Source organism: Rhinopithecus bieti, unplaced genomic scaffold, assembly GCF_001698545.2.
Source record: "Rhinopithecus bieti isolate Rb0 unplaced genomic scaffold, ASM169854v2 scaffold_42745, whole genome shotgun sequence".
Classification (NCBI taxonomy): domain Eukaryota; kingdom Metazoa; phylum Chordata; class Mammalia; order Primates; family Cercopithecidae; genus Rhinopithecus; species Rhinopithecus bieti.
In genome coordinates, this window is record NW_016819184.1 from 5,101,386 (window position 1) to 5,123,178 (window position 21,793).

The following is a 21,793-nucleotide window of genomic DNA, read 5'->3' on the forward strand; positions in this document are numbered from 1 at the left end:
CCCCCAGTGTTGCAAAGATGTTGATGTTGAAATGTGGCACTTCCAAGGACCAGAAATGTATGCCTTTTTTTTGGTGGGGGGACGGAGTTTCACTCTTGTTGCCCAACCTGGAGCACAGTGGTGCGATCTTGGCTCACTGCAACCTCTGCCTCCCAGGTTCAAGCGATTGTCCTGCCTCAGCCTCCCTAGTAGCTGCAATTACAGTGCATGCCACCACACCCAGCTAATTTTTTGTATTTTTAGTAGAGATGGGGTTTCACCATGTTGACCAGGCTGGTCTCGACCTCCTGACCTCTGGTGATCCACCTGTCTCAACCTCCCAAAGTGCTGGGATTACAGGCATGAGTCACCATGCCTGGCCAAATATATGCCTTTTTAAATGGACCCTCCTGATTGTTCCAGTAGCTTCTGTTCATAACTGGGCGGAGAAGGGAGCCAGCATGCTGACTGCTGGTCCCCTGCTGCTAGTTGACTGCCTGAGGGCCGACCCCTTTGGTGTTGGCTGTGGGGATGAGGCATGTTCTGACCCTTGGCCTACTTTAGTGCATCCTGGTGTGTGCTGAACCTGCCTGTAAAGCCAGCTCAGTGGTAAGATGTCACGTGACTTGAGTATGCTGCAGGGACAGCAGATTGTTAGCCACCCAGACCCTGAGATAGATCTTAAAGGTATCACGTGGCTGGACCCCAATCTGTTGTTCTAACCACCAGGCCATTGTACAAGTGAGGCAGCCCAAGGCTGGCATGGCAGGGGTGTGGGGGGCTCTGAGAAGGTAGCTCTGGGCCTTGGTGACTCTCCCTGAGTACATCTCCTTTAGCAGAGAGGTGGTTCCAATCCCCTGGGGTTTCCAGTACTGTGGGAGGGGTGACTCTCAGGGCCTTGGTCTTTCTTAGTCCTGAATCCTTTTGCTTTTCTTTTGTCTTTCCAGGGAGTTGACCACACTTGGCCATTTCCCGGAAGGGTCCCACCCCAAGGGTGAGCGGCCAACGAGGAGCTGTTTCTGCTGACATCAATTCCCCAGGAAGTACCCAGCCCAAGTCTGCCCAAGTGAAGATGGCTGATACCCACCCTGGGATGGAGCCCAGCGCCTGAGGCCCTTATCATGGTGATGGTCCTAAGTGAAAGCCTCAGCACCCGGGGAGCTGACTCCATCGCATGCGGGACCTTCAGCCCTGAACTGGTGAGGACCTGGCAGGCTTCCTGCTTTCCCTAACCATTTCTGAGGCCTGATGTACAGATAGGGCTGTAGACTGAGCACCCAGGCTTAGCAAATTGAGTCCAGAGCCCCCAAGAGCAAAGCTCTGTGAGGCGTCCTGGGCTGGGGCGACAGGGCACAGGAGCAGAGCTTGACTGACAACTCGCTGGAAGGAAGGAAGTCAGCTCAGATTTGAGGTCATCTGGTGAATGAGGAGGGGAGGCTATCCCCTGGTAAATAACAGCAAGTGTGGTTCTGCAGCCTGCCAGGCCAGGACTGACATTCCTTCTGTCTCCACCCGTTAAGGGGAGGTGGTTTCCAGAGGGGGGTGGTGCCCTGAGTAGGGGCTAAAATAAGCCTATCCCTCTGAAGGGTGGTGCTGCCTCAGGAACGGCAAGACTGGGAGACGATGGGGAAAGAAGGTGTGGTGAGCTATGGCAACAGCCACCCTCTCTGAAAGGTGGTTCACCCTAGACCACCCTGGACCATGTGGTGGACTAGTGCGGAAAGGTAGCTAACTCGGCCTTCTTACACTGCGAGCAAAGCAGCCTTCAATAGCTGAACCCTGTCAGCAGACCTGTCCTTCGAAGCCCAGTTCCTCAGATGTGAGTAGGGGCTGCTCCCCTGTGGAGGGAGCGAGAAGCCACACTCAGTCATAAGCAGTCTTGTGGAGATGGGCAAGTCCTCGGAACTCTCTGCAGCTTCCGTGGTCAGGAAGGGGCCAACTGCCCAGGGTCGCCTCACCCAGGACCCCTCCTGGTGCCCTTCACAGCCCCTCACAAGGACCCACGCTAAGCCTCCTTGATGGGCCCCCTTCCCCTATCTCATGCCAGTGAAACCAGACCTTGAGCAGATAAGACCTAGGTCTCTGCCTGTGTCAGGAGCTTGAGAAAGCCACCGAGATCTGTATTCTTTTTGCAGGCCTCACAGAGCGCCTTCCGTGTGTTGGGCATTAGGCTGGAGGAGTTCGGGGAATAGGATGAGCCAGAGCCAGGCCCTGTACTTCTCACCCTTGAGAAGCTCCGGGTCTAGAGAGAGGGTGTTTGGAGAGTTGGGAATACAGTGACAACTTGAGGATCCCATGAACAAGAACTCGCAGCTGAAGCCCACGGGAAGCCCAGGGCGTGTAGAGGAGCAGGGCCAGACTGGCTGTAGCACACCAGGGAAAGCCTTGCAGAGCAGGGATACTTGATTTGGCCTTGAAGGGTGAGAAGAAGTGGCTTAGAAACCATTGGGTCCAGCCTCCTCGTTTTACAAATGAGGCAACTGCAACCTGGAGCAGGCAGTAACTGCCTCACTGGCTCCGCCTCCCCTTTCTCTCCATCCCCTCCAGCCCCACTTCCTGGGCCTGCATTCAGGCCTCTGCCCACTGCCTGGTGTCTGGACGCCAGTCTTGGCGGCCCTCCCTCAGTCAAGTCTCTCCAGCCCTTACCAGGCACGACACTGGTGCTACTCTGCTCGTGGGCCTCAGCCTGTGAGGTCTCCATGGGGTGTCACCCCCAGCTGCAAGGGTAGGGACTCAGCTTTCTTCTCCCCATGTCCCCCAGCACTCCTGGGGCAGGGCAGACAGCAGGCACCTGAGGTGTGTTTGCTCGATGGCAGCCTTGGTCACTGCAGCAAGGAGTAGAGCTGCTGTGACCGTTCAGCTCTTCTGCCACCACCCTGTTCTTTCTAGTTCACATTTGCTATGTAATGTGATTACTTCTCACCAGCCCCACTGCCACCACCCTGGTTCCGCCTGCTGTTCTCTCACATGGATTCTTGTGGTAACTGGTCCCCTGCCTCTGGCTCTTTTTAACCTGTTCTCCACCCAGCAGCCAGAGAGAATCCCAGTCAGAGCTGTCCTCCACTGTGTAGAAGCTTCCACTGGCTTTACACTGAATCCTTAGCAAACACCCAGCCCTTACTAGGATGTGTGTGGCCCCATGTATTCTTCTCCATGTGACTGCTCTGACCTCATCTCTGCCACTCTGCCCCCTCTGCTCGGTCCCCACTGGCCTCCCTGTTCCAACACGCTAAGTGTGAGCCTGCCTCAGGCCTTTGCACTTTTTCCTTGGCCTGGAGCTCTCTCCCCACAGTAGGACATGCTCCCTCCCTCCTTCCTTCTCTGGCCACTCAACCTACAGTTCAGTCCCAGTACCAGCTCCCACCCCTTACCCCCACCACACTTTCTCTCCTCTTTTCCTATCTTTTTCCCTCTTGGGTACTTGGCACTTTTAAACATGTCCTTATGGATCTTGACCGAGTCCTTATACTAGAATGGGAGCTTTGTGAAGACAGGGGATGTCTCTCTTGCTTGTTGCTGAATGCACAGGACCCAGCGCCTAACAGGTGCTCAGTGGATGTTTGTGGATGGATGAGCTTGCAGGTTCCTGTCGCCTGGCCTCTTCTCATTCACCATTGTCTTACTCTCTCTCTCTGGCTGCTGCTCCAGTTCACGACTGAGTGGGTGTGACTAGAGTAGCTCTGACCAAAAAGAAGAGACCTCAAGGGTGAGGAGCCATCTGGAGGTCCTGGGGGAGGAGCCCTTCCCGGGTCCAGCTGTGCTGTTGGCTGTAGTGGCCGCCTCTGTGCTTGGTCCCTTCTCAGGGTGGGACTGCCTGGTGTTGGCTTCAGAGTTGTTTCCAGGACATGTGGGCCCAACGTCAGCTGAGCTGCTCTTCCAAGAGGTGTGGCCTGAGCGCCTGCCAGGAGGAGCACGGCCTCCCAGCCCTAGCCAGGGAAGGAAAACTCAGAAAGGGAAAGCAGTCGGGAGAGCAGGCAGCTTTGCTGGAAGGGATTCTACCACGTGTTCTCTTGTGGCCTCACAGATTAGAATCTTTGCTTTCTTCCTGAACTCTCCCTTGCTTTGTTGGAAAGTATCCTTCTTTCTGCTGCTTTTTGTTACTGACCTGTCCAGGCCCAGAACCACCCAGTGTTGGGCCCATCTGTCTTCCTCCTCCTCTTCTTTCCCCTTGGCTCCAGATGAGAGCTCTACTGTGGGGAACAGCCCTGCTGGAGAAGGGCTTTCTCATTGCTCAGTTTGCTGATGCACCCAGAACACAGTGACTGGGTGCCAGTGCTTGGCCCGGCCCAGCTCAATGCTGCCTGCCCTATAGCGTGGGCCAGCAGGAAGATGTTGGGGGTGGGGCTGTGCTGAGGGTCTTGGGAAGTGTGTTAGTTCATATCATGTTGCAATAAGGAATACCTGAGGTTGGGTAATTTATAAAGAAAAGAGGTTTACTTGGCTCATGGTTCTGCAGGCTGTATAAGAAGTATGGCACTGGCCAGGCGCGGTGGCTCATGCCTGTAATCCCAGCACTTTGGGAGGCTGAGGCAGGCGGATCACGAGGTCAGGAGATTGAGACCATCCTGGCTAACACGGTGAAACCCCGTCTCTACTGAAAATACAAAAAATCAGCCGAGTGTGGTGGCAGGTGCCTGTAGTCCCACCTACTCAGGAGGCTGAGGCAGGAGAATGGTGTGAACCCGGGAGGCGGAGCTTGCAGTGAGCCGAGATTGTGCCACCGCACTCCAGCCTGGGTGACAGAGCGAGACTCAGTCTCAAAAAAGAAAAAAAAAGAAGCATGGAAAAGTATCGCATCTGCATCTGTTTCTAGTGAGGCCTAGGGAAGCTTCCAGTCATGGCAGAAGGTGAGGGGAGAATAGGTGTGTCACGAGGTGAGAGAGGGAGCAAGAGGGAAGGGAGGAGGTGCCAGACCTGTTAAACTACCAGCCCTCACATGAACTAGAAGAGCGAGGACTCCCTGATTACCATGGGGAGGCCACCAAGCCATTCATGAGGGATCTGCTCCCATGACCCAAACACCCCTGCCCAGGTCCTGCCTCCAGCATTGGGGGTTACATTTCAACATGAGATTTGCAGGGGACAGACATCCAAACTGTATGCCCAGAGGTCCAGGTACCTCCTCCCTGTCCTTGAGCCTCACGCCACCTGCTGAGGGGCAGGGGTGCACCCATTTCTACCCTATTATACAGACAGGAAGCTGTGGCTCAGAGAGCCCAGGGAGGGGCTGCCCCAGGCACAGATTTCAAGTCCAGGCCCTTGTCTGCTTCCCCCAGCACCTTCTTGCATGGGCCCTATTCCAGAGGCTGTGATCACCTTGGAGCCCCTCCAGGCTCCACACGATGTAAATAACTGAAGAAATACCGAAAATAATCTTAGTCTAGTGATGACACCCACAGGACAGAATGTGAGGTGCGCTGATGCTAGCGTTTGCTTTGAACAGCCAGCAGAGGTTCAGAGGAAGTTGATGGCGTTTTGCTTTAGCTTCCTAAACTGGTAACATCATCCCCGTGTAAATACCATCAAGATAACAACAGGAACGATGGAAAATAATTTTTCTTTTGTTTTCTAATCAGACTAAGAAGATGACAAGTAGAGGTTTAAGATTTAAAAGGAAAGCATGACTGTGGGGGAGGCCGGGACTGGTATCAGCACGGGCCACTTTGGAATTATGGGAGCAGGCCCCAGAGGTACAGCTCTCCCTGGGTCCCCAGAGTCAGGCCTCAATCACAGAGGTGGGAAAGTCTCAACGTGCAAGGAAAGTCACCAGGGTCCTCACAACCCTGGGTGTCATGTGGCACTGGAGGAAGAGCTCATGGCCAACTCTGAGGCCTGTTGAGGGGTGTGAGGACTTGGTCTCCCTCCCAGCCTTCTTAGGGGTTCATGCCATGGTTCTCTGGTTCCCCTGTTTTAAAAAACTAAATGCTGGTGAAACAACTGCCTTTCCCTCAAAGAAAGGTGTGGGAAAAAAGGAAAAAAAGGACTGACCAGTGCTCAGCGTTTTGCCTTTCCCAGCACAGGGCCCACCTGCCTGGGGAGAGATGGCCCTGAGGCTCAGCTGTGCCCATGGCCCTGACTTCGCTTGCATGGCCAGCAGCCATGGCTGGGTCCAATTCCCCTTTCCCCGACTCTGCCTGGTGCCTTCCTCTGTCGAGTGGGCTCTTCCTTCCAGTGTTCTAACATTAGCTGCTCCCCTGGAAGGCAGCCCAGACATTTGACCTTGGAGCACTGTGCTCCCTCAGCTCCTTCCCGCACGCCCACGCTCAGGCCAAGAGCCTGTTCTCTTGTTTCCAGAGTGACCACCTCCCTTGGCCAGGCCCACTCTTCTCTCTGCAGCCCATCCTCCCTTAAGGCTGAAGACCAAAGGGAGCTGACGGCTGGCTGCTCCTGGGCAGAGGGCAGTATGCGGCTCCAGACTGCCTGACTTTCCCCATAACAACCAATACTAGTCTTTTGGAGGGGCTGATCTGGTAGATAGAACAAGCACTTCTTTCTGCACTTGTCCGATTAGGATGTCAAAGGCTAAATGACTTTTCTTATTTGAGGAGTTAGTGGCCATGTCAGGCCTTATACACAGTTCCCTGGGCACTGGCGTTCTTCATACTTTGGGCCATGCTAAGTTGGCACTTTGAGCTCAGTAGCCCCAGCCAGGATCTCTCGCAGGCCCCAGGCTGGCCTGAAGTTAGAACGCAGGAGTGCGTAGGGTCCAGGGCAGCCTGATGCCTTTCACCCTGGACAGGCAGAGATACCAAGGGGCCCGCCCATGCTTTGGCTAACCCCGGAGCCTCAGGAGTCAGGGCCACTATATCTCTATCAGCATCTTTGAGAATCTTCATCCAAAGGCATTGTTCCCTCCTCAGCTTTTCTTTCTTGTCTCAGGCCTGGATCTCCTTTTTGCTTTCGACTGCCACAGTCTCGCGGGGTTGCATTTCGGGAGTGTGGGTGCTCCGCTCGTTCTTGCCTAGGGCATGAGTGTGAGCCTCCCCCAGGTGCTCTGTGGCTCCCTGTAACACTGTGTCAGGAGATGGAAGATGTGACTTGATTGCTTTAGTCGATAATGTGCAGAGGAAAGTTATGAAGAACCGTGGTTGTGGCCTGGCATTTTCTGCAGGGCCAGTTCCTCATTTGGAGCCTTAATTGTGTCTTTATTTAAGCCAGGGCTGCTTTCTTTAGTCAGACAGATGGCCCTGAAGCCTCCATTTGATTTCCAGCTTTTGCCTTTCCTACAAGGATCTAATTCCAAAAACCTTTTCTCGTGATCTGAGGAGTCTCACAGAGATGAGGCCCTGCCCCAGGGTGGGCTCGGGAACAGAGGCTTCACAGTGGGAGAAACACAAAGGGGGAATGTGCTCTGGTCTTATTTCACTGCAGACCTCAGCACTGCAGGGCTCGGGTGCTCGCTGAGTGCAGACACTGAGTGTCTTGTGAAACCTCAGAGGGCCTCAAGGGGTTCCCTCAGGGCCTGGTGGGGCCTCCACACCGTGATTGGCTCTTTCTTCCCACTGGGGTGCAGGAGGTTCAAAGTGTTGGAAAGGCTGCGTGTGTAGGAATGGTACATACCAGTGGGAATGTTAGCATATACTGGGTAGCCTGGGGAATAAAAGGCCCTGGCCAACCTAGAGCCAAGCAGGAACTCTGCTGGTTTGCCCATGTGGAGTTGGACCAGGGAAACCTGCCAGCAGTCAGGGTGTACTGGGGACTGGCACCCTGGAAAGCTGTCAGTACATGACGTTCTGGCCTGGCTGCCACTGGCTTAGCTTCACAGATGGGGCTCAGAAAGCAAGATGGGCCCTGATCTGGTCTCAAGGTAAAGCACGAAATTAGTCAGGGTTCCCCCTTTGTCAGCGCCAGAGGCCATCTCCAGCTAACTCACCCCAAGAGAGAACTCCCTGGAGCACGGGGAGAGCTCTCAGGGCTGGAGAGGAGGGGGCCAGTCGGGCCCCAGAAAGGGCAGGACTGGAGCAGCTGAGAGGACTTCAGAAGCAGGTGCCCACGGGCAGACTGAGGGCCTCCCTGCTGGGCGGATCAGGCCCAGCTCTGTGGTTCAGGAGTCAGCCATGGAACCAGTGTCTAAGCCTGAGATCTGGGCCTAGCCCGGGGCCAGGGGAGGTGGAGGCACCTTGGTTGACAGTCCCACTAAGACATGATACAGTGAGGGTGAAGGTATCCCAATTTAGACTTTGGGGTGCTGCTGACAGAAGCAGGGGGCCGCACCACTGGGCTGCGCAATTTCATCTCTTCAGTGAGGAACAAGCAGTGGCTCGCCTGGGATGGGGAAATGGAGAAGTCGTTCCTTCTAGTTGGAAAATCATAGTGTGCACCAGCTGGTTCACGGGAACCCTTAGGTAGAGGGCTGGAGACTGGCATGAGGAGGCCAGGCCGGCCTGCGAGGTGGCTCTGACTCTCAGGCTGGCCTCTCAGCCCTTCCCCACTGAGGTTTGACTTTGCATGAGGCCAGCGATTTTGGGAGACAGTAACTTCTGCCCAGTGAAAATCCATTGTTGCCTAACATCCACTGGGTGTGTGGCCTCAGGAGTGGGACAGGCTGGCGCTGACAGGTGCCTGTAGCCGTGGTGCCTGCTGTCGGCTGTGAAGTTGGAACCAAGACAGCCCTCCTTTCTCAAGAAGCTTCCGTTCCCATGGAGCAGAGAGTCAGTACAGGAACAGATGTTCCAATACTTGCCATGTTCATTAAATGAGGCGATGGGAGAGAGAAAAGTGGGTGGGAGGCACCACTTTAGCCAGGATGGTCCGGCAAGGCCACTGAGGAGGCCACGGGCCAGGAACAGTGCAGAGCGTGCTGTATGAAGATCCCGGCACAAAGCCCCTGAGATGGTAGTGACTGGTCTGGCACCACTGGGTGGTGTGAGTGAGGAGGGGAGGACCAGAGCAAGGTTGGGGGTACTCAGGTTGGCTCATGTGGAGCATTGTGCGCTGTGGAGGAGAGGTAGTGGCCAGGATTTGATTCTGGTTGTGATGGGAAGTTGTTGGAACAGGATGACGTGGTCCGATCTCTGCTTTAAGAAGATGGCTCTGGGTTCTGGGTGGAGGGTAGGAAATGGGGGCCCAGGGTACAGGCTGTAAGAGCGGTTAGGAGGGGCGTTCACTGGGGCTGGCAGTGGCTGGGATCAGGGCCAATGGTAGGGTGACGAGGAGTCTGTTTTCCAGGTTGGAAATGGCAGGCCACTCTGAGTACCTGCTGTAGATGCTGATAAGTCCTCACTGAATGAATGAATGAGCAAGTCGAGTGAATGTATGAACGAGTGCCTGGAGTGCTGTGTGTGCTGGCCCAGTCTGTTTCTGTGGGCAGACCGACCCGGCATCTCTGGCAGTGTTCCTTGTGACGGCCTGGGTCAGAAGGGCCCTGAGGTCCCCCTTGGTCTAGAACATGCTGGCTTGGTGAGAGGCGGCCAGCAAGCACGGTTCTGCTGGCCAGGCAGGGGGCGGCTTGCTATGTGGCTTCCTGCTTCGGTGTGGAAAGCCCCAACCCCTCCTGCATGCGTGCCAGTGAAGCACACAGGGTGCTCCAGTGTTCCTGCTCTCTCTGCTCTCCCCAGCCCCCATCCTGGTGTGGCCTCTGTGGCCTCCCAGCCTGGGTTGCCTTCTCCCACCTGGCAGGCGTGGACTGGGGGCCGGGGTTCCCCAGGGGGTGTTTTCCTTGTGCCCAGGTGTTCCCTTAGTGCTGGGAGCCACCTCCCTTGGCAAGCAAGACCCTGGCCCGACTTCCCTCTCTGAGCCTGGGAACTGGGGGCCTGCCTGGCATCCACAGGCTGAGCTCGCGGCTGTGCAGGCAGCGCAGCCCCAGCAGCAGGGCTCTCATGCGCTTGTCATCCACTTTCCATTGCATGACTTTGGTGTGGTCTCAGCTGCACCTCTCAGCTGGGATTGTGTGGCGGGGGATGGGAGGAAGCAGGTGCAGCTGTTTTGAATTCTTCCCAGATATTTCCACAGATGGTGGTACAGGGGATGGTTACATCACTGTGGAATCCAGGAGGGTGACCGAGTGTGATGATACTGTTAGGATCATTTTAAACTGAGGAGGGCGACCTGTAGGAGGACTGCCCCGTTCCCCTTCAGCCCTAGAAGCTCCTGTGGTCCTCAGTAGCAGTCTAGGCATCCCCCCGAGGAGGCCGCCCCGGCGTCCACCCCCATCCCAGCACACTTGCCCTGGACATCCCCTCCAGCCCCGATCTCCCCGTGGTTTGTCTGTGACTGTCTTCCATGAAGTGTGAGCCCTCCTTCACCGCTGTGTCCCCAGGCTGATCAGGATGGACCCTTAGTAACCCTGTGGGATGAACACAGTGTTGACCTCGTGCAGAGGTCCCTGGATTGGGTGGATGGGGATGAGGTGAGGGACCTGGTGCCAGGTGCTTGCCACCCTCTTACCTGGATGGGCCAGGTGTTCCCAGTCAGCCCCACCGTCCTGCCAGGCCTTAAAGAGCCAGAACCTGGGCCCTCGTCCACTTACCAGCCTGGAAGCCTTGTCTGTGTCATTTTGATGGGGAGTGTTGGGGGTTCCTTTCAGAAGTTAGAGCCTTCTGTGATAAGCTCATTTCTCTGGGGCTGAGAGCTCCTTTCACCATTGCATGATCAACCCCCAGCACAGCCCGCCCAGAAAGAATCACCCACCCATGCCCACTGAGCGAGTGGGCAAGTGAGTGAGGGAGCCTCAGAGCACTTGAGGCAGAGCTGCTTCCTGGGGCTCTGGCTGGGTAGTCTCTGCTCATGAGAGGACCAGGCAAGCCTCTTGACCTGGGTATCACCTAGCATGAGGAACCCCCAGAATATTCTACACCCAGCTTACTGTGTAGCCGTGGAGCAAGTGCCCTGGATTTGGGGTTCTTCTAGGCCTCGTTGGCCTATTTTCTGCCCAGTGGCCATAGCGTTCAGTTGAGGGTAGGCGGGGGGGCATCAGGAAAGATGTAGAATGTTTACAGTGGAAAGGAAACTGTTGTGGAAATACAGTGCCAAGGAGTTCAAAAGCCATCGCTGTTATGTTGAGACCAAGTATAACCCTTGAGTTTCTGTTTCAGTTCAGAGAAAATGCCTCAGGGGGCCTCAGTGTAGCCACAAAACAGTCTGCAGAGCAGAGGCCAGCCCTTCTGAGCTCTCCCCATGCTTCTCACCAGAGCGGGAGAGCTGTTCTCCCTGGATCTGGAAGGGAGGGGTCTCGGAGTCGGACCTGGGGCCCTCTGCTCCCTACTTGAGGTTCTTCGTGTCCCCAGGGAGGTCCCCGCCTCTTTTGGTCTCTTCTCAGCCCAGCTCAAGGAAGCTTGTTCCACTGTTTACCATCCATCCTGCCCCTGGGCCGCCTCCACATCTCTTATGTGGAAAAATCCCCTTGTGTCAGAAGTGATGGGGCTTTCTGTGTGTTTTCAAAGCCCATTAACTCAATGGACTCCATAACTCACCAGAGACTTGGGACAAAAAGTCTGGGCCTAATTCTGTGCAGATGTTTTCTCTTTGAATACCTTTTCCTCCTTTCCCTGATCTGACGTTGGCAAAGGACAGCCACCTTTTTATTGTGACTTTAGAAGGGATCAGTAGAGAGTCAGTGCAAACATGCTTCCTATGATTTGAAGAGTGAATAGCTTTTCTGGTTGTTTTCAGCACACGCCAAAGAAGATGAGTCAAGGACCTACACTTTTCTCTTGTGGAATTATGGGTAAGTACTCAAGGCCGTCCTGGAAGCTGTCCTCCTAGTCCTTCCAGCCAGGGTCTGAGTCCTCCAGGTGAGACGCTGAAAGCACTTTCTGGACCCAAGTTCAAAAAGAGCAGCCCCGGGACTCTTCTGTGTGTTTTAACTATTTTTTGGTCCCCTATGGTGTCTGAGTGAAGGGACAGGCACTAATGTGTGGTTTACAACTCCAACACTGAGAATTTCTGTCTGATGATTAAAGTAATTCATGTCGATTTTTTTCATTCAGAAAATGCACAATAGTGTAAAGTATGCAATAAAAATCTCTCATAGCCCCAATGCCCAGGGAGAGTTACTGTTGATATTTTTGTGTATGTTTATGTTCTTAGCATTTTTTATATAGCCCACTGCACGATGAACATATAATTAGGTAAAACTATATTCGTTTGCTTTTTTCACTTGGAGTAGTTACCATCATCTTCCCACAGCATTAAAATTGTTCATTCCATGCATGTTAATGGTTTACAGTGCCGCATTGTGTGGTAAGTGTATCAGGATGGCTTTAGTGATGTAACTACATCTAGGCTGGTGGGTCAAGGGGCTGTTTTATTTGCTGTTGTGATGAACAGTGACTATGTAAGTGCCTCACTCCTTGTCTGCCTTTGAGATGATTTGCTAGGATAGTTTACAGGAGTGGAATAGACAGGCTGGAGGGCAGGGACATTTGTAAGGCTCTTGATTCATTTTGCTGACATGCCTTCCAGAGAAGATTGCCTTGATCTTCTGCTTCTGTGCAAGTGTGAATTACTGCTTTTTATAGGGGGCAAAAAAGATGACCATTGATTATGTTGATTTCTTTTTTTTTTTTTTTGAGACGGAGTCTCGCTGTGTCGCCGGGGCTGGAGTGCAGTGGCCGGATCTCAGCTCACTGCAAGCTCCGCCTCCCGGGTTCACGCCATTCTCCTGCCTCAGCCTCCCGAGTAGCTGGAACTACAGGCGCCCGCCACCTCGCCCGGCTAGTTTTTTGTATTTTTTAGTAGAGACGGGGTTTCACCGTGTTCGCCAGGATGGTCTCGATCTGCTGACCTCGTGATCCGCCCGTCTCGGCCTCCCAAAGTGCTGGGATTACAGGCGTGAGCCACCGCGCCCGGCCGAATATGTTGATTTCTTGATGCTTCAGGTGATTGGGCATTGTTTGACCTCTCAGTGTCCCTCTGTGGCTCTCCTTGCCCACCTTTGGGGACGTCTTGCCGAATGAGTTTCTGTAACGTCTATGTGGACTCAGAAACCACTCTTGGATGATGGATGACAACTGTGGGCTTTCAGATTCAAAGGTTACTTTGGTCAGACCTCAGAGTTTCCCTTGCCTTTCCTTCTCGGTCCTTCCTGCACGTGAGGTGTTTTGTTTTTCTTCTTCAGATACAGTTGCTGTAGATGAGGCCATGTGTCAGATTGAGCCCTGTGCCAGGCTCGGTACATGCCGGGCCCCGCTGGCTCTGCCAGCGGCTTCGTGCACATACGGGAGAACTGAGGTCTACTGAGGTGGCCCTCTACAAGCTCCGTCAGTAGGCAGAGTTGGACTCAGGTGGGCGATGAAGGGCGATGAAGGGAGGTTGTTTTCTTCTCAACCATATGCCATGGCTCTGGGACATGTGGCGGTGCTCTTGATGCTGCCGCTGAAGAAGATGGAGACAGGGAGATCAGCTGGCCCTGGTTTTCCGTATGACATACTTCGGAGGCCCGTCCCCACAGGATTGAATGCCTCCCCCGTGGTTTACGGCTTTCAGCAAACCCTCAGCGCCCCAGACACATAGCTCAGAAGCCTGCCTCATTGCCTGCTTCCTGGGACAGCCTCACCTTTGAGCTTCCTTCCTGTATCGTGCTGGGAAAGAGAGAGAGGCCCCGGCATGCCCAAACCCTCAACCCTGCCTAGACTTTAGCTGTCAACCGGGCCAGATCAGTAAACTGGGTTGTGGAGATGTTGGTCTTTATTTCAAGGATTTCTAGTCTTTGCACTATGTAAGTTACAATAAGGTGAAAGTGTGGTGGGTTTGTGATGGCAGAGAGACTCACCCTTGTAGGGGCAAGTCTTGAGGCCCAGGGACCAAGGCAGAGGCCCCGGGGAGGGGAGGTGTGTGGGGAAAAGCCCAGATGGCCCAGGAGAGTCTGTCGGAGGCTGCGGAGCCCAGCAACCTGCTTTCTACCGGGGAGGCTGTGGTTTCCAGGAGGGACTACGCTGTGTCTCCAGACTCCTGTTTACAGAGTGACTCTTTAGGAAGTGCTGGCAGGGTCCCAGTGCCTCCGTCCCAGGCTCTTCTCCTCTTCAGCAGGGTCCTGTCTTCCTTCTGCTCTGTGGGACAGTGCCAGGGCACTACGAGGCAGCAGAGGGAGAAGCGGGAGCCGTTGTACTGGTGGGAGGTCTTTGGAGTCCCCTCGTTCTCCTCTGCTGCTCTCTGTCTATGGGCCTCATCTTTCTGTTGCTCAGCCCCTCCCTGATTCAGGAGAACCCTGACCTGCATGGCTGTGCATCACTGAGGTGTTTCACTGACTGCATTTTGTTTCATTTGCAGTGGCGTGCTGTCATAGATACGACTTGAGCACCTGCTGTGTGTCAGGCACCTGGTGAGGGATAGAGTGGATCAGACCCTGCCCCTTCCCTCAGGGAGGTTTCTGTCTGGTGGAGGAGAAAGATCAACGAACAGTGAATTCCGCGCTGCTTAGGCCAATTTCCACGAGATGTGGAGGCCCTTGAACGATGGGGATACCACCCCGTCTTCCTGGCTAGGTTTCCTCAGCTTGCAAGTTGTGGGGATTTAAGGTGACGGCCACACACTAGCATACATCCTCCCTCCCACCTCTGTCCCTTTCCTGCACTTGCTGGGGGAGAGGGGTCAGCAGTCAGGAGCCTTACCCTGCGCACTCTGTCTAGTGGAAGCTCAGGTTACCTCTCCAGCCCTCCTGGTGCTCTGTGAACTGGGAGTGCACCCCAGGCAGCAAGATTTCATCAGAGGTGTACCTGCTTTTCTTTTCTTTCTTTTTTTCTTTTTTCTTTTTTTTTTTTTGAGACAGTCTCACTGTCGCCAGTTTGGAGTACAGTGGCATGATCTTGGCCCACTGCAACCTCCACCTCCTGGGTTCAAGCAGTTCTCCTGCCTCAGCCTCCTAAGTAGCTGGGATTACAAGCGTGTGCCACCACGTCCAGCTTATTTTTGTATTTTTAGTAGAGACGGGGTTTCATCATGTTGGCCAGGATGGTCTTGATCTCCTGACCTCGTGATCTGCCTGCCTCAGCCTCACAAAGTGCTGGGATTACAGGCGTGAGCCACCGCGCCTGGCATGCCTGCTTTTCAACAGTGGGGAAGAGAATACTCTGAGGGGCCGGCTGGACTTTTCAAGAGGGTTTTGGGCCCTTCCAGCTCTTGACAATGCTGTGCAAAGATAAAACACCAAATTATCATAATCACCAACCCCCAGCCTGTCTCCTGAAGATAAAAGACTCATGTTCTGGTGCTGATCAGTGGAATTCTCCCATGAGAGCTGGGGACAGTTGGTCCTGTGACTCAGGATTTTTTCCTCCTGAGCCCCCATGCCAGGGTCCTCGCTGGAAGCCAGTATGAGTTCAAGTTTCCCGAATATTCTGCAGAAAATCTGGGCAAGTGCAGTAGAGCAAGGAGCACAGCACCCTGGTCACTTCTTAAAATGCCAACGTTTCAAGTAGCCCAGCCTCCTCTGCACCCACTTAGATAAAACACATAACTAATATAAATCGAGTACTCACAACAATGCCTTTTTAATTTTATTTTTGTTTTTTTTTGTTTGTTTGTTTTGAGATGGAGTCTTGCTCTTTCTCCTAGGCTGGAGTGCAGTGGTGCAGTCTTGGCTCAGGGCAACCTCCACCTCCCAGGTTCAAGCAATTCTTCTGCCTCAGCCTCCCGAGTGGCTGGAATTACAGGCGTCTGCCACCACGCCTGGCTAATTTTTGTATTTCTAGTAGAGATGGGGTTTCACCATATTGGTCAGGGTGGTCTTGAACTCTTGACCTCAGGTGATCCACCCGCCTCAGCCTCCCAAAGTACTGGGATTACAGGTGCAAGCCACCGCGCCTGGCCTATGCTTTTTATTTATTTTTTTTAATTAAAAGCACTTCACGCCTTGTGATTGCAAGCTGGATACCAGGCCCCTCCCCACTCTTGTCCCCTACCCCAGTTTAGGAACTTGATACAGAGAAGTGGTTTTGTTCTTCTCAGTGTGGAAGAGAGAACAAAGCCAGCATGGAGTGTGAATGGGAGAAGCAGAGAGGGTAGAGCTGAGCACTGCCCAGCCAGCCCTGCACCAGGTTTGAGTGCCCCTTATTAGGGTGCCAGCTCAGCCCCCACCATAGGGCTACTGCCAGCAGAGGCTGTTTTGACTCTTGGCTTCTTTTCTCATCTCCCAGAGCATCCCCAGCCCACCTTCTTTGCTGAAATAGAATTTCCTCTACAAAGCTGCTCTGGGAAAGAGCCATTTATATGACTGGTTCTTGTGCTCTCGACACAGGAAACGTGGGTCAGGTGGCAGCTCCGTGGTGCGGCCCACCCACTGGTCAGCCGACTGGGCGAGGGAGCCAGCCCTTGCTCCTGACTCTGATTTCTAGTGGGTACAAAGAGGGGCCCGGGCTGTGGCTGAGAGTCGTCCTGTGTGGGGAGAAGCAGGGCCACATGCAGACTCTCAGTCCAGGCTCCCTCCACATCTTCTGCCATTTGCAGTGGGGGACCCAGGGTCACACGTGTACTAGTTTAATCTTTTTTGGTGAAACAGGGCAAGTGGAGTGAGCGCAGTCTCCATTCACCACCCTTGGCTAATTGCAGCCATTCAGTGCATTTGTATCGTAGGGACAATGGGCACCACACATTCCATTTTCCTCAGCACTCAGGCGAGGATGAGACCTGGAAATCACTCATATGTAAGAAAGCAAAGGCAATACCAATTATTTTAAAAAGGCTACTAGGAAAAGTCTTGTAAATACAAGTCAGTGGACAGAGAACAAAACAATTCATGTGCTAAAAAAAATTGGATGGAAACCCATAATTACTTTAGGAGTTATGGTAATAAATTATTTATTAATGTAAATTATTTCACAGGCAAAGAACATAGAGGAAACTTGAGCAGAAGGATCATACATTATGTATAAAAAGGAATTGTAAAAATATTATAGCAGCCCTCCTTGTGCCGCCCCAGTTCAGGTTTGTCCGCATTTTAATTATAAGCCCTTACTTTCAGGGTTTAATTACTTGGCTGTTAAAGTCTACTCTGTACATAAAAGGGTTGTTCCCTGGGGCACTCTCTGTATTAATTTCTACAGGGTAAACCAGTTGGCTGTGTTGAGCTGGGGAGGACTAAAAGATTTTGCTTTGAGATTTGGTAGCTTTGGTCTTTAAACTCAGCCACTGTTTGTCATGGAAAGTGGAAAGTGATTGCGCGTTGTAGGAAGAGGGTGGCCATCAGAGCTGGAGTGTTTTTGATTCCTAGAACAAATAAACAAATGAATGAATCAAAATGAATGACAGCAATAACAAAATCAGAGCTTCTCAGGCCCAATTTTTGGTCTCTGCCACTTTTTCTGTTTTGCAGAGACAACCATTTTGAATGTGGTCATTGGGCCAGGTCCTCCAATAAGAGACTGTGTGTTAACCAGTATAGGCTAGAATGAGATTTGTTTTCATTGAAAAAAAATTATATCCAAATATAAATGTGTGTGTGTGTGTGTGTGTGTATGTATATGTATGTATATGTATATAGGATTTTTTAAGGTTTGCTTTATTATTTTATTTTATTATGGTCATAATTTTATTATGGTCATATGCGTGATTTTAAAATCTCTAAAATAGTTTGTCATGTAGGGTATTTAAATTCTTCCTTGTACCATTCATTGGTTTCAGGCAGTGTTTCAGGAATAATAAAGCACAGAATGGAAGTAGATGTAAAATGTGGTTGGCACACGACAAGTGTTGCCAGTGACAAGTGAAAACAGAGCTTTCCAGGGCTGCCTTCTTACCCAGGTTGGGCTGACTTGATGGGGAGGGGACCACAATAGTGCCAGAGGACAGGAAATGGCCACTGCCAGCCTATCTGGGTACCATGCCTTCCACATGAAGAGATGGTCAAGTTAGGCAGCCTGACCCAACTGCAAGAGCATGACCTTGGGACTGCAGACTAGGTTGACATCCGGGCTCTGTCATTTGCTGGATGTGTGTCCATGGGGGAGATGTGACATCGTTCTGAAGCCCAGTTTCCCCATCAGTCAGATGGGGATTGCTGTGACAGCCCATGAGACGAGTCACGTGCTTGGGATGCACATTCATGCTCTTCCTCAGCTTCAGCGAGGACCCTATTGGAGTGTTAGCTGATTAACAGTAAATATGCATTTGTTGACAGTTTCGTGAAAAGCTCTGCCTGTCGCCAGTTCCCTCATCTGTTTAATGGCACCCAGCTTTGTTGCGCACATCAGTTGAGAGGTGCATCAGCAGCAGCTGCCCGTTTCCCATGCTCTGTGCACACCCACAGTCAGGATGGAAATCCAGAGGAGATGGACCAAACTGACCTTGTTGTCCCCTCAGAGCTCTTGTTGCCATTGCAAATACTAGCTGTTCCCTTACATTTATGAATGCCTGGGGGGTGGAGTAGGAAGTCCCGGTCAGAACCGAAAGGGCTGTCGTGAGACCCTAGTCTACCCCACCTTGTGCAGATGGTGAGATTGAGGCCCCTGTTCCCAGTGCCCCATCTGGTGTGGTTTCTAACCTTGAGGATCCCACCGGGCATCTTTTTGTAAGAGCAAAGATTTCCCAGAAGCAGCGGCAGCTGCCATGGGCCACCACAACTCTGCTGGTAAGGGCAGGGCCCTGGTAATGGCTCTGAACCCCGAACTTTGTCCTTAGTAGCCTCTGTCACCTCCCAGAGCCCTGCAGACCCGCCTTCCTTCTTCCTTGGATGTGGGTCCTGATGGAGCGCTATCTCTAGCCATCCGAATTCCTTGTGCCTTGTGTGAGGAACTTGGTGTCCTGTGTTGCTGTCCCCCAACCCAAGACACAGCTGCCATTTTACAGTCCATCTCAGGTGCGTGGGCAGGACCTGAAGCTAAGGCCTGGCAGGCAAAGCCCGAGGACCTTTTGTTCCTGACACTGCTCCGAATTGAGTCTCCTTCTGGTCATATAAGCAAAGAGACCCTCCAGGGAGCCAGAGGCTCTCAAGTCCATTTAAAAACAGATGAGACAATCATGGGGGAGCTCATGTCATTGCCCTGTTTGTGTCCCCCGCACCCCCACGTTCTTTTCGTAAGATCAGTTTAGCAAAACCACCTTCGGAAAGACACCTCGGCTCTCTTGATTTTCCCATTGATGATTTGGTGAGCTTCTCCCCAAACCAAGCATAGAATCTTTGTGGCCCTGAGGCCAAGTTCACACAGCCCAACCCACAGGAGGGGAGAGATACTCATTGTCAGCACAAGTAGATAGGTGTGAAATGTAAGAATGAGTCAGCTGGTCCTGATCTGACAGCAGGCTTGCTAATTGGGGCATTTTGTATCTTGGTCTGTACTTGAGATGCTTAACCTTTTCTGGAAACCACATTCTGCTGTACTGATGTGACCATAAGGCACTATTGAAAACATAGTACAGAGCTCTCCAGGGCTATAAAGCTCCTCTATCTTTTGAATATATGAAGGCTTATAGTCCCCCAAGAATCTGGGGCCCTGGGAATTTTCCTTCACATTTAAGGGTAGAAATGGAAATAAGAACATTTGAGGTCAAATACCATTCGTGTTCCTCTGAGTGTTTTTCTTGCTTCGAGCTCTAGGATCTGTGCACACAGCAGTCTTCTGCCCTTCTTAGTCAAACAGTGACAGGACCAGAGCCTTGTGAGTGCAAATTTGGGGATTTGGGTCCTTGTCTCTGCATATGTAGGCATCTCATTCTCCTGTTCTTTGTGGCATAATCAAAAGTCAGAAACTTCAAGCTCAGTCATCAAGCCTCAGCTTTGGAAGAGCCTAGTCTGTCCAAGACTGTGAGAGAACTGGGCCCAAGGATGCTTGTGTGGCTCACTCTCCCATCTGCAGGCAAAGGCTCATGTGTGTTTGCGCTACACACAAATGCACATGCTCTTACGTATGTATCATTTCAGACTTGTGAAGATAATGCTCAGTGGGGACACGGAGAAGCTTTACATGCCCTAAAGGCTAAAGCAACAGGCGCAGCATAGAACTGAATGGGCTGGTGCTGTGCTCTCAGGCTGTGGGCTGTCGCGCCCTGCTCAGGTCTGCCAGCGGCTTGGTGTCAGGCTGCAGGTGGATGGGGGCCCTGCTGTGTGTCTTTAGGACACGGCTGATGGGCCATTGCGTGTTCTCAGGGAGAAGGTGGGAGGCTTCACACTCATCTTGTTCACAGGAGTAAATTAGCTTCTAAGGCCTTTGCTAGTGGCTCTCCATCGCATGTTGTGTAGCTTGAGAAGGAGGCCCTAAGGGTCCTCATCCTGTCCTGTTAAACTTCTAAGTACTTGAAGGGTGAAGTGATCCTTCTCCATTCTTCTTCCTGGAATTGGCCCAAACCGAAACATAAAACACCAACTTTCAGTGATGTTATGAATTCAAATTCGTAGAGACCAGAATTGTCAACCCTCCTGAAGCTTTTGGGCAGTGGTGCTGGATGGTCTGGATGGGCCGCCATTCTGACAGATGTTTGATAACTCAGTTCTCCATGTCATCCGCTTTCCAGAACAGCATTTCTCAACATTTTTGCATTGAAATAACCTGGGGAGCTTGTTAAGATGCAAATGCCTACCCAGAGAGATTCTGATTTACCAAGTCAGAGACAGGGTCTAGAAACCTGCATTTTAACAAACACCCCCAAAGGATGCTCCTGTAGGTGGCCCAGAAGCCACACTTTGAGAAATCCTAGTCAGAGAAGCCAGGTTTCCATTCCAGCCAGATTCTACAGAGGCTGGCACCCAGTTGCAGCTCTGGTTGAGTCAAGCCTCAGCTAGGAGAGCGTTTTCCAGTACCATTGATTATCCTTATGATGACTGCTGCTTTTGAGAGCCTACCCTATACCCTGTATGAGATGCCTATTTAATTCTCCTAATAGCTACGAGGAACTGAGTAACTAACAGAGCTGAGGTTTGAACCCAGGTCCTTGCCCTTTCCGCTACACCAAGTGACTGTTGCTCAGTAGACTCCTACATCATGGCCATTGTGACTTGAAAGAGTTATAGTTGTTTGTGCAGAAGTGATACTGAATGGAGGGGGCAGGGGCACCCCATATCCTCTTCTTGGAGGCCTACCGAGGCCCTTTGTATGGTGTGACGTTAGGGCTTAGCGCTTGGGGCAGTTTGCCATTAAAAATTAGCTTCTATTCCTGTTTCTTCTGTCTGGTGATCTGACCCAACAAATCGCTTTCTGTTCCATGAGCGAATGGGGAAAACACAGGGCTAAACATAGCCTTGATTGTTTTTACTTTTCTCATGTTGTACTTCTCAAAGCGATAAAGATAGAAACAATTACAATATTATCTGCCTGCAGACTGAACAAGTGGCCACCTGGCTGGTGTTGATATACAATAACAGTGCTTTGCATTTTCAGAGTATCTTAGACATGACTCTGCCAACCCATCTCCTGGCTGAGTCACACATGGCCACATGGCCCAGGTGGGGCAGACAGTTCAGGTCACAGCCCAGGTTGGACTTACCTGGCCAAGGAAGACTCACCTTTGCCAAGGACAAAAGACAGGTGAGTCCAAGGGGACACCACATCCTCTTGTAGCTTTTGTCTGCAGTTTGCAATCCACTCCCTCATTCATGCATCACTGACTAAGGTCTGCTGTGTGCCTTGCTCTGTGCTAGGCACTGGGGAGCCACATTGGGGCTGTGCTTGAGAGTCTGTGGCTTTAGGAGGAGAAGTAGATGTGTAAGCAGATCCATAAAGTTCAGGTACCTCTGTGCTGTACAATCATAGAGCTAGGAGAAGGCGTATCTTCAGAGGATCTTTGAGTTGGCTTTTTAAATGAGGAGACTCTTGGTGAAAGGAGGATAAAGGCAGGAAAAGAACATTCCAGGCCTTTGTAAGGGTGTGTATGAGTGAAAGAGCTGATGTTGGGGGAAGCTACAACTTCTCTTCATAGTTAAAAACTGACTCTTCGAATCTTCCCTACA

At 52.2% G+C, this 21,793-nt stretch overlaps 1 protein-coding gene across 2 annotated transcripts in view; it reads left to right on the top strand.

The window, feature by feature from the left end:
* The window catches only part of FAM53B (family with sequence similarity 53 member B), a 125,887-nt gene that overhangs the window by 36,070 nt on the left and 68,024 nt on the right, over nucleotides 1-21,793 (top strand). For both annotated transcript variants that reach the window (XM_017858645.1, XM_017858644.1), the window contains exons 2-3: nucleotides 927-1,178; nucleotides 11,590-11,644. In XM_017858645.1, coding sequence (XP_017714134.1) covers nucleotides 1,101-1,178; nucleotides 11,590-11,644 — 133 coding nt within the window. In that variant the 5' untranslated portion in view covers nucleotides 927-1,100. The remainder of the gene's footprint in view (nucleotides 1-926; nucleotides 1,179-11,589; nucleotides 11,645-21,793) is intronic.